A 16,234-nucleotide genomic window follows, 5' to 3' on the forward strand; every position below is an offset into this window, starting at 1 on the left:
CTGGAAGCATATTTCCTATTATTAGTGCATACAGTAGCTCCTTACTTAACACTGTCCTGGTTAAATGTTGTTTCGTTGTTACATTGCTGATCAATTAGAGAACATGCTCTGTCAAGGTTCCTTCCCCACTCTGAGCTCTAGGGTACAGATGTGAGGACCTGCATGAAAGATCCCCTAAGCTTATTCTTACCAACTTAGGTTAAAAACTTCCCCAAGGTACAAGCTTTGCCTTGTCCTTGAACAGTATGCTGCCACCACCAAGCGTTTTAAACAAAGAACAGGGAAAGAGACCACTTGGAGATGTCTTCCCCCAAAATATCCCCCCAAGCCCTACACCCCCTTTCCTGGGGAAGTCTTGATAATAATCCTCACCAATTAGTACAGGTGAACACAGACCCAAACCTTTGGATCTTAAGAACAATGAAAAAAATCAATCAGGTTCTTAAAAGAAGAATTTTAATTAAAGAAAAGGTAAAAGAATCACCTCTGTAAAATCAGAATGGTAAATACCTTACAGGGTAATCAGATTCAAAACATAGAGAATCCCTCTAGGCAAAACCTTAAGTTACAAAAAGACACAAAAACAGGAATATACATTCCATTCAGCACAGTGAATTTTACAAGCCATTAAACAAAGAAAACCTAACGCATTTTCTAGCTAGATTACTTACTAACTTTACAGGAGTTGGAAAACTTGCATCCTGATCTGTTCCCGGCAAAGGCATCACACAGACAGACCAAACCCTTTGTTCCCCCGCCTCCAGATTTGAAAGAATCTTGTCCCCTCATTGGTCATTTTGGGTCAGGTGCCAGCGAGGTTACCTTAGCTTCTTAACCCTTTACAAGTGAAAGGATTTTGCCTCTGACCAGGAGGGATTTTACAGCACTGTATTCAGAAAGGTGGTTACCCTTTCCTTTATTTTTATGACATGCTCGTTTAAAGATGTGCAATGCTGCCTTATAACGTTATTTGGCAGCCGCCTGCTTTGTCCACTGTTTGCAGAAAGAGCAGCCTGTCGGAGCTAGCTAGTCGGGGCTTGGAACCAGGGTGGGCTGGCAGCCTCCCTATTAGCTCCCCTAAGTTCCCTGTGCAGCAGTCATCTAGCAGGCTATCAATTGCCGGGCAGTTCAGGTATCCCTCCCCACACTGCCATGTGCTGCTCCAGCCCTCTGCCTTGGAGCTGCTCCTGGGAGCCTCCTGCTTGCTGTGCAGGGGAGGGGGAAGAGGGGGGCTAATGTCAGGGTGTCCCCCTTCCCCCGCTCCTGCTTCCTGCTCCTGTACCCCATCTCCACAGAGCAGGGGGGACACACAACAAGTCTCAGGACGGAGGGAACTTGCAGGCAGCAGCTACTGTCTCAACTTGCTGATCTACTTAAAAAGGCAGTGTACTTAGAGTGGGATCAGCATACTTAAAGGGGCAGTGCACATCTCTCTCTCTCTCTCACACACACACACACACACACGGTGTGTGTCTCTGTCTCTCTCTGCCATGCTGTGTCTCCTCCCTCCATTCGTGTTCCCTTGTAGAGTGTGAGGGCTCAGCCAAGTGCTAGTTCATCATTTAGCAGTAAGGCATTCCTTAGGAAATATCCTGCCCCCTTCTATCCTCTGACTCCACCACCTCAACCAAGCTTCACAATCATCATTGCTGTGTACAGTATTAAATTGTTTGTTTAAAACTTATACTGGGGGGGGGAAGAGAGTGAGTGAGTGAGTGAGTGTCTCTTGTCTGGTGAAAAAAAATTCCCTGGAACCTAATCCCCTCCCCCATTTACATTAATTCTTCTGCAGAAATTGGATTCGCTTAACATCTTTTCACTTAAAGTAACATTTTTCAGGAACATAACTACAATGTTAAGTGAGGAGTTACTGTACTCATATAGCCTCCTATTAGTTATACTAGTGTGACTAATCTGGGTGGTAGTATTTGCAATGTCATTTATCAAAAATAACACTTCCTCTTACAAGTCACTTACAGGAACAGCTATTGTTGCACCACTGCATAGACTGTATGTATTTCATCTCCTGACCCCTTGCCAGATGCTGCAGTGTTATCCACCGTACAATTGGCTGCATTTGGGTCCTCATATGGGCTTGTTGCAAGTGAATACAACACTTCATTACTTTGTAAGTCTTTGCTGCTGCTTATTGCGTACGGGGAACCTGTAAAACAAGTACTCTGCATCAAAGAGTTTATGAATCTCACAGAATTAAAATACAACATCAACATCAACTAAATAAAGTAGTAACTATCTCCCTTTGAAAAGGACGTTAAATAAATTCTTCTCTCCTACCTCCAAATAATGGAATTTGACTCCATTCTATTCAGCCCAGAATTAAGACCTGTGTTGGTTACTGTCTACTGTACCCCACCTCTAGTAGCTAGGAAAACGATTCAGAATCACCCAGCTGCTAGATTCTTCTATGGACCCAGCACTATTCTGTCAGAACACACAAACACTGAGAACACATGACTCTATCTTTGCACCCCAGAGAGAGCAAGAAGCATTGTTATATTCATTTTACTGAGGAGAAACTGAGGCATAGAGAGATTCTGTAACTTGCCCAAAGTCATAGGGACAGGATGTATGTAAGAGAGCCAAGAATTTAACTCAGATGACCCATATCCTATTCCAGTGCCTTAACTGCAAGACCATCCTCCCTAAAGAACAACTGTCTACTTAACCAAAACTAATTTGATTAACAAAAAGTTACTTGTCAAAAAAGCATTGGCATTATTTGAAGTTTAAAAATGTAAAACTGTGCCCAGACAGTCTAAGACAGGGGTGGCCAAACTGTGGCTCCGGAGCCCCATGCGGCTCTTCAGAAGTTACTCTGCGGCGCCCTGTACAGGCACCGACTCCAGGGCTGGAGCTACAGGCGCCAACTTTCCAGTGTGCCGGGGGGTGCTCCCTGCTCAACCCCTGGCTCTGCCACAGGCCCTGCCCCCCCTCCACCCCTGAGCCTGCCATGACCTCGCTCCTCCTGCCCTCCCCCGAACCTCCTGCATGCCACGAAACAGCTGATTGTGGTGCGGGGAGACAGTGGGAGGCGCTGATCAGCAGGGCTGCTGGTGGGCGGGAGGCGCTGGGAGCAGGGTGGGGGAGCTTATGGGGGGCTGCTGACGTATACTGTGGCTCTTTGGCAATGTACATTGGTAAATTCTGGCTCCTTCTCAGGCTCAGGTTGGCCACCCCTGCTCTAAGAAATCTATAGTACACAATTCTCAAAATATGCTAAGTAGACAATCACTTCAAAAAGGTTTATCAAAAACTTAATGCTCACATTCATCTCCTGGAATTTCAAGAGCAGCCTGAGCTCTAAAATAAGAAGATAAGGGAAGAATCTATTTAGTCATTATCAGTTGGAAAAAAACACTTAACTAATGAAATATTAGTATCATTTTTAATGTCCATTCAAAGCCATACCTGGGAAGTTGTGCAGATGGCTTTCCTGTAACAGATAAATAAAACACACTGTAAAGTTTCAACGGTTAAAATACTCCTGCAGATCTTACTTACTAATTTTACTTTTCCTACCTTTTGATTTGATTTTCTTTTTATAGATCAACCATGCTATCCCACTGATGATGATAATCCCTATGATCAATCCAGTGGTGGCATACAACGGCACGGAAGCAAAGGCTAAAGAGAGGACCAGGGTTAGTTAATCTTTAAAAATTTAACTAGATAGTCAGAAACACACTTTACCATCACCTCCATTATACGGATAGTGCTTTTCAAGTGATCAAAAAATGTTTAACTACTATGTGGATAATACACATTCAGCAACCCATTAATGTGCACGGTTCCAGGATACAGCATGCTAGGATTGCAAGTTGCAGTGGGGGAGGTTTAGATTGGATATTAGGAAAAACTTTTTCACTAAGAGGGTGGTGAAACACTGGAATGCGTTACCTAGGGAGGTGGTAGAATCTCCTTCCTTAGAGGTTTTTAAGGTGAGGCTTGACAAAGCCCTGGCTGGGATGATTTAACTGGGAATTGGTCCTGCTTTGAGCAGGGGGTTGGACTAGATGACCTTCTGGGGTCCCTTCCAACCCTGATATTCTATGATTCTATGATTGGTAATAAAAACAGCAGATAAATTAGCTTATAGAAATCAAGTTTTCTTATGAGAAACTTTTTCAATATTCTACTGTAATGATGCAACACAATATGTTACAGTAGCAATACTGCAGTGTCTTGTGACATTACTGAAGAATACTGTAGTATTTTAGTGGGTTAATGCAGCACAACTGTAAAGCATAAATATTGAGGTTCACATTTTTAAAGGAGCTTAAAACTGTCCTCCATTTTTGTGTCCACATGCATTTGCAGGTACAAATGTTGGACTCAACTGTGTTTTGCCATGAGCCCTGAAAAAGAAACAGTCTGCCTCCAGGTCTTCCCCCACCCCTGCACTTAGTGTACACCTGGTGCAGTGTATTTCTTACAGTTCACTGTCTAGTATAGCTAGCCAACGTGTTGGGGAGGCAAAGCCAAGAATCTCTCCATTCCCTGCCCATTTTCATTCACCTGCTTATGGAGAGGCGACCGGGGCGGGGGTGGGGTGAGTGTAGATGCTCCACAGAGCCTTCTGTCTTCCCCACACTGCAATCCATGGTATGCCTTACATCTCTTTACTGCTGTACAACCTAACCTTGATTTTGCCCTATAGCAATTAGGGGTGACATCCTGTTTCCATTGAAGTCAATGGGATGTTTGCCATTAACTTTAGCTTTAATGGGGCTAAGATTTCATGATCTCTGGCTATGTGTTATGCTGGCACAAGCCGGTGGTAAGACCTTGAAATACTGTCATTTGTTCCTACAGTTAATCAGATTAATCCCTCAAACCAAGTTATTTAAAAAAATGAAACCTAGACTGTAAACTCCTTTGGACAAATGGGGAACTGTGGTCAGAGAGATTAGGGTCTAAAAATCCACTAATTTTCCATCCCCCATTTGAGATACCTAGGATCTGCTATTTCATAGAACTTAGCATTCTATGGCACTTTATATGTTCACTCCCACTGACTGAAGCTGCAGCTGCTAGTGCTCAGCACTTCTGCAAATCAGATCCCAGGGTCTCAAGTCAGCAACCTTAGTACTGGCATCTCCCAACTTTGGAGTGCTTGGTTTTGAACCTTAATGCTCTTTTAATGTGTTGGGGGCAGGGGGTAATTTACTGCTTTCTTACGAAAGCAAACTGAAAAAACAGAAATTCTATTATTTGACATCATATTGATACCCACTGAGTCATCGGCAGGTTGGGACATTTAGATCCACCACAAAGACCTATGCCACGTAAGCTAACTTTGTCACCAATAGCAGTAGTAGTAGGTTGTCATGTGGATCAGCGCTAGAGGGGGACATGACACTTTCCCTGTGAGTTTCACAGATATTTGCTAACAGCAGAGGAATGGTGAGACTCAGGAATCTTGACTTCCATGCCAGGCTCTGGAGGGGGTGGCTCTAGCAGGCATGGACTCTTCTGACCAATCCCCTCCCAGCATGACCCCTTTTGCCCCATCCTCTCAAACCTGTCCTTGTCCCAGTCCTGTCTCTTCCCCATCCCAGTCCTGTTCTCCTTGCCTACCCTAATTGCAGTCACCAGTCCTCAGGCTTCTCATCCCAGTCCCAGTCTCCTTGTCTCACCCCCTCCAAACTTCCAATCCCAGTCCCAATCTCCCCTTCACTCCCAGGTCCAGCCTTTTTGCCAAGCAATTCCCTTTTCCTCCCTCTTCCAGCTTCTCATCCAACCTGTCTCTCTTCCCAATGCTTCCCTCCAGTCTCCCCCTCCTGCACTCATCTTCTCCATCCCCACTGGTTCCCAGTCCCATTCTCCCTCGCTGGGCTCCTTGTCTAATCGCAGCACTTTCCCCACCCCATCCCGGCTCCTTAGCCCACTATTTTTTGCTCAGCCATTCCGACTTCTCCCCCCTGCCACACACACACATCCTGGCTCATCAGATCTCTGCCCCTCCCCTTTCCTCCTCCTCCATCTCACTGTTTCTCAGTCCCAGGCACTTTGCCCAGCCAATCCCAGTCTCTTCCCAGTTCCTTATCTGATTTCAGTCTCCCCCACCTACTGGCTTCTAGTGTCCTTCTCCCCCAACCACACACACATTTCTGTCTCCAGCTCTCAGTCCCAGTCTCCCGCACCCCAGCTCCCAGTCCCAGTTTCCTTCTTCTGCTGCCCCATCCACTAGCCTCATGCATTCAGTCTCCCCCACCAAGCTCCTTCTCACACTCTGATCTTTCCACCCTCCCCCAACTGGCTGTTTAGCTTCTATCATCTCTTCATTCCTTCTCCTCCATTGAAGCCTGGGCCCAGCATGGATGTCACTGACAGCACAGAAGTTCAGTCTCAGTTCAATTGCTTGGAACTGGATACTGCATAGCTCACAGCAGCCCAGACCTGCAATTGCAGGGAAAGCCCACTCAGCACTGGGCTGGAGCATTGGGGAATTTAGTGGCTGAAATCTAAGAAGTCTTTACTGAGCATCTGTGCACTGCGATTTTTAGAGGCTTATAACTTGGCCAAATTTAGGCAGACTTTCATGGGAATGGTAAAAGTTACACTGCTAACACAAAGGCTGCTCTCCTGCCAAATGTCAAGTCCCTATTCCAAAGATCTGTTCAAAGAAAATGTCACCAGAATTTTAAACTTGGGCAAAATAGCACATTTTTCCATGGGTTGTTCTCAAAATGGCTGAACCATTTTCGCTGAAGTTTTCCCAGCATGGAAAATTTTATCCCAAATAGCAAAAGTTTGGCAAAATTATAAGCAACTTTGGTACCAACCCCAACTATAAAACTTCTAACTTACAAGGAATGGCTTGAGTCCTCACTTCTATAGAAAGATTTGCAATCTTCCACACATGTTTACCATTTGACCAGGCATTTACAACACATAAATAAGTTCCACTGTCAGAGTAAATAACATTCAAGATGGTAATATTATGGACTACACGTAACTTGGTTGTATCTAAGCTTGTATTGTGCAATAGTCGCCCTTTGATCATCTCATCAATACAGCAAAGTGTATTATACGAGAAATTAGAAGTAACTTGCTCTGTCTGAACAGAAGACAGGCATTTGCTTGTTTCTGTATATTTGATCCAATATATAACAAATGGTTCTCCTGAGCGCTTCATTTTAAATTCACAAGACAGAGTGATGTTACTTTCTTCTTCTTCTGCTGAACGATTATTGTGTGATTTTGCATGAATGCTCTCAAAACTCTCGTTATCTGCAATACAGAATGAAACAAACACAAAAGATGTGATAAACCTGCACTGCAACCTGTTATAACATGCTTTGTCTTTGAAAAGGGGGGGGAGGGTATTTTATTTTAATGAACACTTTACAGGGCATTTTTACATTACCAGGCGCAAATACCTACTGTACTATGGCTAGAAGTCAGCTATTTTAAATAGCCATTTGGGGCCCAATCCTGTGAGGTCTGAGTACCTTCTGCAAAGTTGCCAGTACCCGCCCATTCCACTGAAGATGAAGGTGCTCAGCTTCGCACAGAAGGTTATCAGCATGTTCAGTCCATCAGTGGTTATCAAAATAATAATTCATCGGCTGGACCAGCTGTCTACTGGCACCAAAAAAGTGGGGCACCTTCTTAGAGATACTAACTATGCTACTCCTCCTACAGATATATGTCCAGTTTCACTGAGAAAACCTCTGGGACTTAGGAACACATGAAGTAATTCTTCCACTCTACTCTGCACTGATAAGGCCTCAACTGAAATATTGTGTCCAGTTCTGGGTGCCACATTTCAGGAAAGATATGGACAAATTGGAGAAAGTCCAGAGAAGAGCAACAAAATGATTAAAGGTCTAGAAAACATGATCTGTGAGGGAAGATTGAAAAAATTGGGTTTGTTTATTCTGAAGAAGAGAAGACTAAGAGGGGACATAACTGTTTTCAAGTACATAAAAGGTTATTACAAGGAGGAGGCTGAAAAGTTTTTCTCCTTAACCTCTGAGGATAACACAAAAAGCAAGGGTGGTTTAGGTTGGACATTAGGAAAAACTTCTTAATTGTCTGGGTAGTTCAGCACTGGAACAAATTGCCAAGGGAGGTTGTGGTATCTCCATCATTGGAGGTTTTTAAGAACAGGCTAGACAAACACCTGTCAGGAATGGTCTAGTTATTACTTAATCGTGCCTTGAGAGCAGGGGACTGAACTAGATGCTCTATTGAGGGCCCTTCAGTCCTACACATCTATAATTTTATGATAACATCTGGGAAACCACATTCTCAAGCTGCAATAAACATACATTGTCATTTCTGCTGCCTGGTTCAGCGTCTTCCCTGGCCTAAGTGCTGATAGTATCACAAGATACATTATTAGACAAATAGCTGAAAAAAATGTGAAATTGTGAAACAGCTATTAAAGATTAAATATTAAACAGGACATTCAGAGAACAGTGGTTTTTAATATGAACATATTTAAAAACAACAATGGCCTGTAGAGTGAGATTCTGCAGCGTTTACAAGGTAAAATTTTCAATTATCCTCAGACCAGGCTCCAAATTGCAGACACAATATTTAGCATATACCTGTTATGGGTGCTCAACAAATATTTGCATACACAAATTTGGTTCTTAGGTGCCTTCTCTGCACAAATAGGAACAAAACCAATTTTGTGAGTACAATCAATTGAAAGCTTAAAACACTAGAGGTAAGATTCTGTGCTGTGCCTCTAGACACACAGAACAAAATTCACAACCCAGGCAGAGGGGGGCTAAGGTGACTTTAAACAGCCCCCAGTACAATTTAGGCAGCCCTGAGGAACAACTGCCGTGAATTTAAGCAGTGCTGCATTCTGCAGCCTGCACCCAAGCCCATACCTGCTATGTCAGGAGTTGCAAGAGTGTTGCTAAAAAGGACAGTCTGCTGCTGTCTTCCTCAGTTTCTGTGCCAAGGGGGAATTCTACCCAGACCAGATGCTCATTTTAGAGACCCTTTAGCCAGTTTACCCAGCCAGAGCATAGTTGAGAATCTCACTCTAGGGGCAGAAATTCAAAGAGCAAGGCAGAAACCTGGGTATTAATGTTTTATAATTTGTGAGCCAGATCCTCAGCTTGCATGAATCAGTGTAGTCCCACGGCCTTCCATGTACAAGGATCCCTTCCCCTACCAACTTTAAAGTAGAAAGGTGGCAGATAAACTGTACCAGATTCACTACAAAAAGTGTGTTTCTAAGGGAAAGTGAAGAGCAACTTATTCCGCTAAAATCGGTGGGGATTTACCCAAAAAAGGGCTGAGCAAAAACTGAATAAAGACATCATGAGTAGGCCTTTGAGTTGGAATGCATCTAAACAACAGGGTAAGTAGACTTAGTATGGCAAAAAGTGCGGATTTTCAATGACCACTCGCCAGATATTTGTTTTATTTTCTTTTTTAACAATTTCCACTTTTGTTCACTACTTTACTCAGCCTAGTTCAAATGCCTAATTCATTCAAAGCCAAATTCAGTCACCCTCACTCATAACACCTCCTCCATAGGTGTTCCTTATTTAAGTCAAGGGAACACTGGTGGGGAATTGTATTATTCACTCTAAGTAAAAGGGGCAGAATCTGGTCCTCAGTCCTGAATTCTCTAAATAAGCTCCTTTTAAACTCATTAACTCCCTTTCTGACCTCTCAGCTCTAGAATGTATAGATTAAAAATAAACCCTTCCCTCCTCCATCCCCCCAAGAAATGCACTCACCTGCAGTCATGTTTATTATCACCACAATAAAAAAGTTATAATGTCTGCAGTGAGTCACATTGGTAAAAAGTGGGCAAGTCTGTGATGTGCCAGTATTTGTAAATTGTTCACATGCAAATACCCCACCACCTTTGGAAGCAGAATTTGGTAATTGGTTTGTACACTTTGTGTTACCATAGCCTTTTTTTGGGCTGTTCATTTCTTCTGCCCATTGATTACTGCAGTTGATTTCTTTGAATTGTTCCAGAGTTTCTCCAGTTTTGTACCAAACTGTTTCCTTCTTCCCATTAGCCACTGTTTCATTGCATATAAGTGTGAAATTTCCGTTTTCATAATGATGAAAGAAAGTCTCACCTGTTAAAAATATGTAAATGATGCAAAATGATTCAGAAATTATTTTACAAATAACCTGCAGCACTTTCTTTACAGTATTATAAGCATTATTAAGGGCCCAATCCTGCGAGCTTGTGTGCTTCTGGGATGCTGCTGTGTTCCTCGTGGGTCATGCTCAACATCCTCCCTTTGCCATTAGCAGAAGCTCAGTGCTCTAAGTACTTCCTATGACACCCACAGAACTTTGTAGGATCTAGCACTAAGAACACAGATCTGGAATTTTATACTTGGACCTTGGGGAATGAGAAGAATATTGCACAGATCATAGTAAATGCAGATCAAATTACATAGTTTAAGACTTGACATTGGCTTTGTTTTAAAGGATGTTTTTTGGCCATTTCTGACCATGAGAATGACACCAAAGAGTTCAAAAGAAGAAAAAAGAGTGTACAAATATGTATTTTTGTACTAATGATTGCCATATTTATTAATTCCCTTGGCCAATGGCCAATCACAAGCAGCCATGGCACAAAACTGCAGTTTTAACTTAGAAAATCCAGCCCTTGGTAGTTAATTTTTAGTAAACTACATAAAGATTAAGTCCCTGATCCTGAGAACGTTTGTGCACATGAACAGTTCCAAAATTCAATGGGACTATTCGCATGCATAAAGTTACTCACATGCCATTAGTGATTACAGAATTGGGGCCTACATGTGAATTACAAAGGCTTTAAGAGTCATGTGTCTAAGAGACACTGTCATCACGATTATGCCTCCAATCCTCTTTCTTAAATTTTAGAGTTATAATAAAATATAGCCATTTTGGTGAAATGCAACAAAAAACAGTGTATGAGCTCCTCCAGCTGGTCTGCTGCAAAAAAATTAAGCATACTTAGAACTATTAATATAAGCATAGATGATGGTAAGTAAATAGACAAAACATTTTAGCTTTTCTATTTTCACAGCTTTTTAAATACAGTACTGAATAAATTGGGGTTTAGTACCAGAGCTGGTTGAAAGATAGGGAAATATATTCCACTTTTTTCATTGAAATGTCATGGTTTGATTAGTATTTTGTGAAAATATTCATGACATTTTATTTCCAGTTTATCCATTGAAATTCAAAATTTTGATGTAAAATTTTATCAGATTTTGAATTTTGTCAAATTTTGACCAGCAAAGTTGAGGACGTTTTGCCAGCCATGGAATCTAGAAGTGTCAATACTTGTCCAAACTACAAAAGCCCCAACAGGCCCTGCATTCCTCTGTCCCCACAGCATCCTTCAGCCATGAGCAGACCCTGTGACAGACTCTGCCTTCAATAGACCATGAGCCTTCCAACCTGTTCTATTGTGCTCTTTCTGAACAGAGTGAAGGGCAGATGGACTTTTCAGGTCCTATTCTCTGCCTCCCACAACAGGATGGTGCCCCAATGGGACTTTTTCCCCCTTATAAAGCAGTTCCCTTTCATAGGAGAGTCCTTGCCACAAAGACCTAAGAAAATTACTTAAAATAGCTTCTGTTTGGATCTTTCGGGGTAGATTTAGCCAATCGGGGTATGACTGATTTGATCCTGCCCTATGATATTTTATTGATGCTGTATCTTGAACTGGTTATTGGGGTGTTTATTGTATGAAAGTATTCATTTAGCTTAATAAGGGCGCTGTTAGGAAATGTACTCAATAAGAAGAGAACAATGGCTCAAGACAGCCACATGTGTGCAATCACTTGAGAACTGTTAAGGGACAAGACCAGAACGGTTTGCTTTGATGATTCTACCTCCATTTCAGGACAATCTACAAAACTGGTTCTGACTAGAAACTTTTCCAACATTACACGGTTTTACTATCAGCTGTGTACACATGATACATAATATATCCCATGTATACTTTCAAAAGCAAAATTAGAGGTGGACAGTTAATATATCTCTCTTCTCCTGATCAGCTGTGTTTGAAGCTAAGTTATGCACATACAGCTGGGGGGAATTTTTTTTTTTTATTTTTGGGTACAAAAAGGAACCACTAGGTCACATTCACATTCAGAACTTCTGTGTACATTTTTAAGACCCAGTCCTGCTCCCTTGGAAGTCTATGGGACTCTTTAATTTCACTAGTAGCAGGTTTGAGCCCATATTCAATTAAATTAAATAAATAAATAAATAAATAGAGGCTGAATGCAATTTCTAACTCTCTCTTTGAAAATTTCCTTAGCAAAATGGAAATTGGTGACGTGTAATATGTTAGCACTGTGAGAGCTCACTGAGGGCCAGACTCAGTGACCCTTATTCCTGGGAATAGCAAGTAAGGTGCTACTCCTTTTGAGTAAGGGAGGCAAGATCTGGCCCCAAATATAGAGAAAATAGCTTCCCTAATAAGTGACTCAGTTTTCCTTAGTGCAATATTCTATGAAATACTACACCAGTAAAAACTCCCCACTGCCAGTTAATTTTGCCGCCAGCTACGTGCACTTTTGAAACATTCCCGTAACCCTCCCCCTCTGTATTTCACACAAATGTACTTTCCAGAATCTCTAATGCCTCTCCCAATTCCCTAGTCCATTTATTGGTTGAGAAAATAACATTTTAAAACGTTTTTAAAGTCAGTAAATATAGCTTGCAATCAGGAATACTTCTTGAATTATTTATAATATTAGAAATAATTAATATGGGAGACCACCAGACACTAATTTAACCATACATTCCTTTATCAAATCCAAAGGCCAAATAGTATTTTAACCTGCCTCTAAACATGCCTGTCAGCCTTAAAATAAACAGTCACTACACCCAATACAGTAACAAAGTATTCATAACCATGCGATCAGTATACTTTCAAATAGGTCAGACCTAAGGAAAACCATCTAGTCCTGGTGTGCACAAGCATAAAAGAAACCTCAAATTCATAATTCTTTTTATACCCTTCAAAAAACAAATGATGCCATAGCCAGTTATCACATTAGCTAATGGCTAATTTGAGACAGTTCACCCTTATTTTCAGTTTTGATCCAGATAAGATTTACAATCTGCTTTCTCCCAAGATCTTTGCTCCTTATCTTTTCTTCTCCCCCCTACTGTCCAACCACTTTTTCATTTCACTTGAGTTCACACAGGCTTTACTTTTAAGATCATACTGGTATGTGGGGTGGAAAGGTCCAGGCTGGCTCCTTTTAAAACAGATTCTCTTTGCCTTATTTAAAATCATCTGCAGTCAACCCTGTCAGAGGCATCCTCCCTACTCCATTCCTTCAGGCCTTATTATTTCCTTATGTTCTACTTGCTAGTCAGTGCCTTTCTTTATAACACAATATATTCTTAACCAAACTTAAACCAACTCTAATTCTTTAATTTCATATTTATGCTATACTTCACTACATGTTTAGATTAAACATCCCAGAAAATGAACTTGACACAAAATATTCTTAAGAATTAAGAAAGTGAGATATGCATAGAAATAAGCAATTTTTTTCTTAATAGGAAACATACCAGTAATTTGTCCTAGAAAAACCAGGTTTACCAAAAAATACATTCTTCTGGGAGGAAGGGTTGCAAAAGTTTCCTCTTCTTGGTTTTGTCACTAATTCTAAAAAATTTCTTGTGAAGAGAGAGGAAAACGGAAGTTCAGTGGGCACAAGCAAAAGAAACAGGAAACAGATAACTGCCCAACTGCAAGATATGCTGTTTATTTTAGAGTCTGAGACACTGCCATCACAAACAAGCCTACTGTCATTCAGTGATGACAGAGGTAATTTATACCTTGGGAAATAAAGTCCAAAGACTAGAGGCTCTTAGGCAGTAGGAGAAAGTCTTCCCTAGAAAAGACAGTCCTAGGTGCCCACAGTAATTTGCTATCCCCTGCCCATATCAGTTGTGTAACTCCTGCAGTGTAACAGGATAGTGTAGTCCTCACTCAATGGGCAAATGTCTAGTGAAATGGAAGCTATTTTAGCCTCCCACTTATCAGGGATTCTTTTGGGCCTGAGCCATTGTCTGAAAAGCAGCCCCATAAGGTATCTGGATCAAAGATGCAGCAGTCACTGAGTCACTAGCTGGTTCTCTTCCGTGCCCCAAAGGAAGACATCCAGACAGAAAACACCATTTGGGGAACAGAGACCACGTGAGGGAAGAAAGACTCCTTCATAAGCCTCCACTACTTCCACAAGGGTACTGGGTGTGAAAATCAGAAGAGAAGGTGAGCAGGGCCTATGAACAGGTGGTCTATGCCACTCCAGCTTATTTTGCACAAACTGCTGCATTGGTCCTTTCACATTTAAGGGGCAAAGTGATACCACCAGTTTGTGAGAAGTAACATGACTTTATTCCCCTCCAATAAATGGAATGAACTTTTCTAATCAAAAATCTGTTTGTCTTGTCTTCAGAAATGCTAGCTCTTCAGAGGAGCTAGAAAAACCACAGTCTGACCAAGTTGTGCTGAGGGTAGGATGACATCACGGGTAGTTCCCTAATCCACTGTCAGTGAGTATGACAGCTTGTCTGGGCAGTAGGGATGGCTGGGAAGTCTTGACAAGGTCCCCTGGAGTTCTGTTGGGGGTTGTCTTAGACATGGGGTTTTTTTGGAGATTGAAACCTCAAGAAGCAGCCAAGAAGCAGCAGGCTGAAGCTGAAGAATGGAAGCTGCTTGAAAAGAAGACTGGAACATCCTGGAAAGCAGCTACCTGAAAAAGCAGCAGCAGCAGAATTCCGAGGTTGGCTTGGCAACGAGCAGCTACCTTGTCAGCAGCAACAGAAGAGCAGTAACCGCCACTGCATCCGCGGCAGAAGAGCAACAGTGCAGCTATGGCAGCCACACTCCGGGGATCAGACCGGACGGAAGGACCAATAGACGAATCGGAGGAAAATTTAAATAAGGAGTGTAAGTCTGATCTTCTTTTTTTATCTATTATTTAAGAGTGTATGGGTTTGTCTGTGAATAAATCTAGATGCCTGCTTCTTCAAGGAGATCTCCACTACCCATCCCGCAACTGGCTGATCACCCCTCATGGGATGTTAAATGTCAGGTGTTAAATGTTAAAATTTCAATGTCAAGTGTTAAGTATTCATGTTGATGTTAAGTAAATGTTTTATATCTGTGAATGCAGTAATGGGTTCTCATATGTGTATATAGGGGCTGCGTATACTGCATTGTGTTAAGTCTGAGGTTAAATTATATCATTAAGATTAAAAGCCTTTATGGATACAGGACCTCTATATGCTTGTTACATTGAAACCACTGTATTTCTTGTATGTGTTAAGATATCCTATGTAATCTGTGTCTTTTATTTTATTGCACTGCTTTAAGTCTTTAATGTAATTCTATTGCATTTTGCTATGCTCTATGTATCCTTTCTTGCTTCATTTACTACATTGTAACCACTTATTTCCTTTAAATAAATAATTATTTTGTTTTCGAAGAGTTACTGCTTGTGTGTCCATCCTTGAGCGGAAGGCTGTATCCCTGTCCTTTCAGAAGTCAGCAAGACTAGCTTACTCTGCGGAGCCCTCTGTGGGTCAGAGACACACACTATGGTAACACTATGGAAATTCCTTTAGGGCAAGCCACAATCTTGTTTATCCCTTTTCTTAAAATTAGACAACCTTTAGGTAACTTAATTAGCGTCTAAAGTTTTGGGTAACAAAGCGTCCCCATGCTGCCGGAAGTCCTGTAGTGCTATGAAAACCTCCCCGTACTGCCAGAAGCCATCATAGTGCTATGGAAGCTTCCCCAGACCCCCACAGGCCATCACAGTGATAGGAAAACCGCCCTGTACCACCAGAAGCCATCACAGCACTGTGAAAGCCTCCCATATTTCCAGAAGCCATCATAGTGCTATGTTAGCCTCCCCTTCTGCCACAAGCCATCGTAGCACTATGAAAGCCTCCCTAGACCACCACAAGCCATCGTAGTGCTATGAAAGCCTCCCCATACCACCAGAAGCCATTGTAGCACTATGAGAACCTCCCCGTACGGCCAGAAGCCCTCTTAGGGCTACAAAAGCCTCCCTGTACTGCCATAAGCCATCATAGCAGCATGAAACACAAACTCAAACATATTAAAAAGGGCCACTCCTAAGGGAGAACATTTGTGGTCATGGCCATCATTGGTGTTTCTGTAAATTCGTCAGGAAGGAAGGGTAAACCAGTTTGGAAAAAGTTACAAAAAACTCCCACCTCCCAA

General features: G+C 42.0%; 1 protein-coding gene across 1 annotated transcript; it reads right to left on the reverse strand.

Annotated features, from left to right (window-relative positions):
• Positions 1–556: 556 nt before the first annotated feature.
• LOC311527843 (uncharacterized protein) lies at positions 557–13,619 on the reverse strand. The gene is made up of 7 exons (XM_084642231.1): positions 13,546–13,619; positions 9,735–10,088; positions 6,832–7,254; positions 3,541–3,645; positions 3,430–3,454; positions 3,287–3,321; positions 557–2,164 (listed from the first exon to the last, which is right to left on the reverse strand). Exons 1-7 carry the CDS (start codon positions 13,586–13,588, stop codon positions 1,986–1,988), a joined length of 1,164 nt encoding a protein of 387 aa, XP_084498357.1. The 5' UTR covers positions 13,589–13,619; the 3' UTR covers positions 557–1,985.
• Positions 13,620–16,234: the final 2,615 nt, after the last annotated feature.

The sequence above is a fragment of the Lepidochelys olivacea genome (genome assembly GCF_965140295.1).
Source record: "Lepidochelys olivacea isolate rLepOli2 genome assembly, chromosome: 10".
In the NCBI taxonomy this organism is placed as follows: Eukaryota; Metazoa; Chordata; order Testudines; family Cheloniidae; genus Lepidochelys; species Lepidochelys olivacea.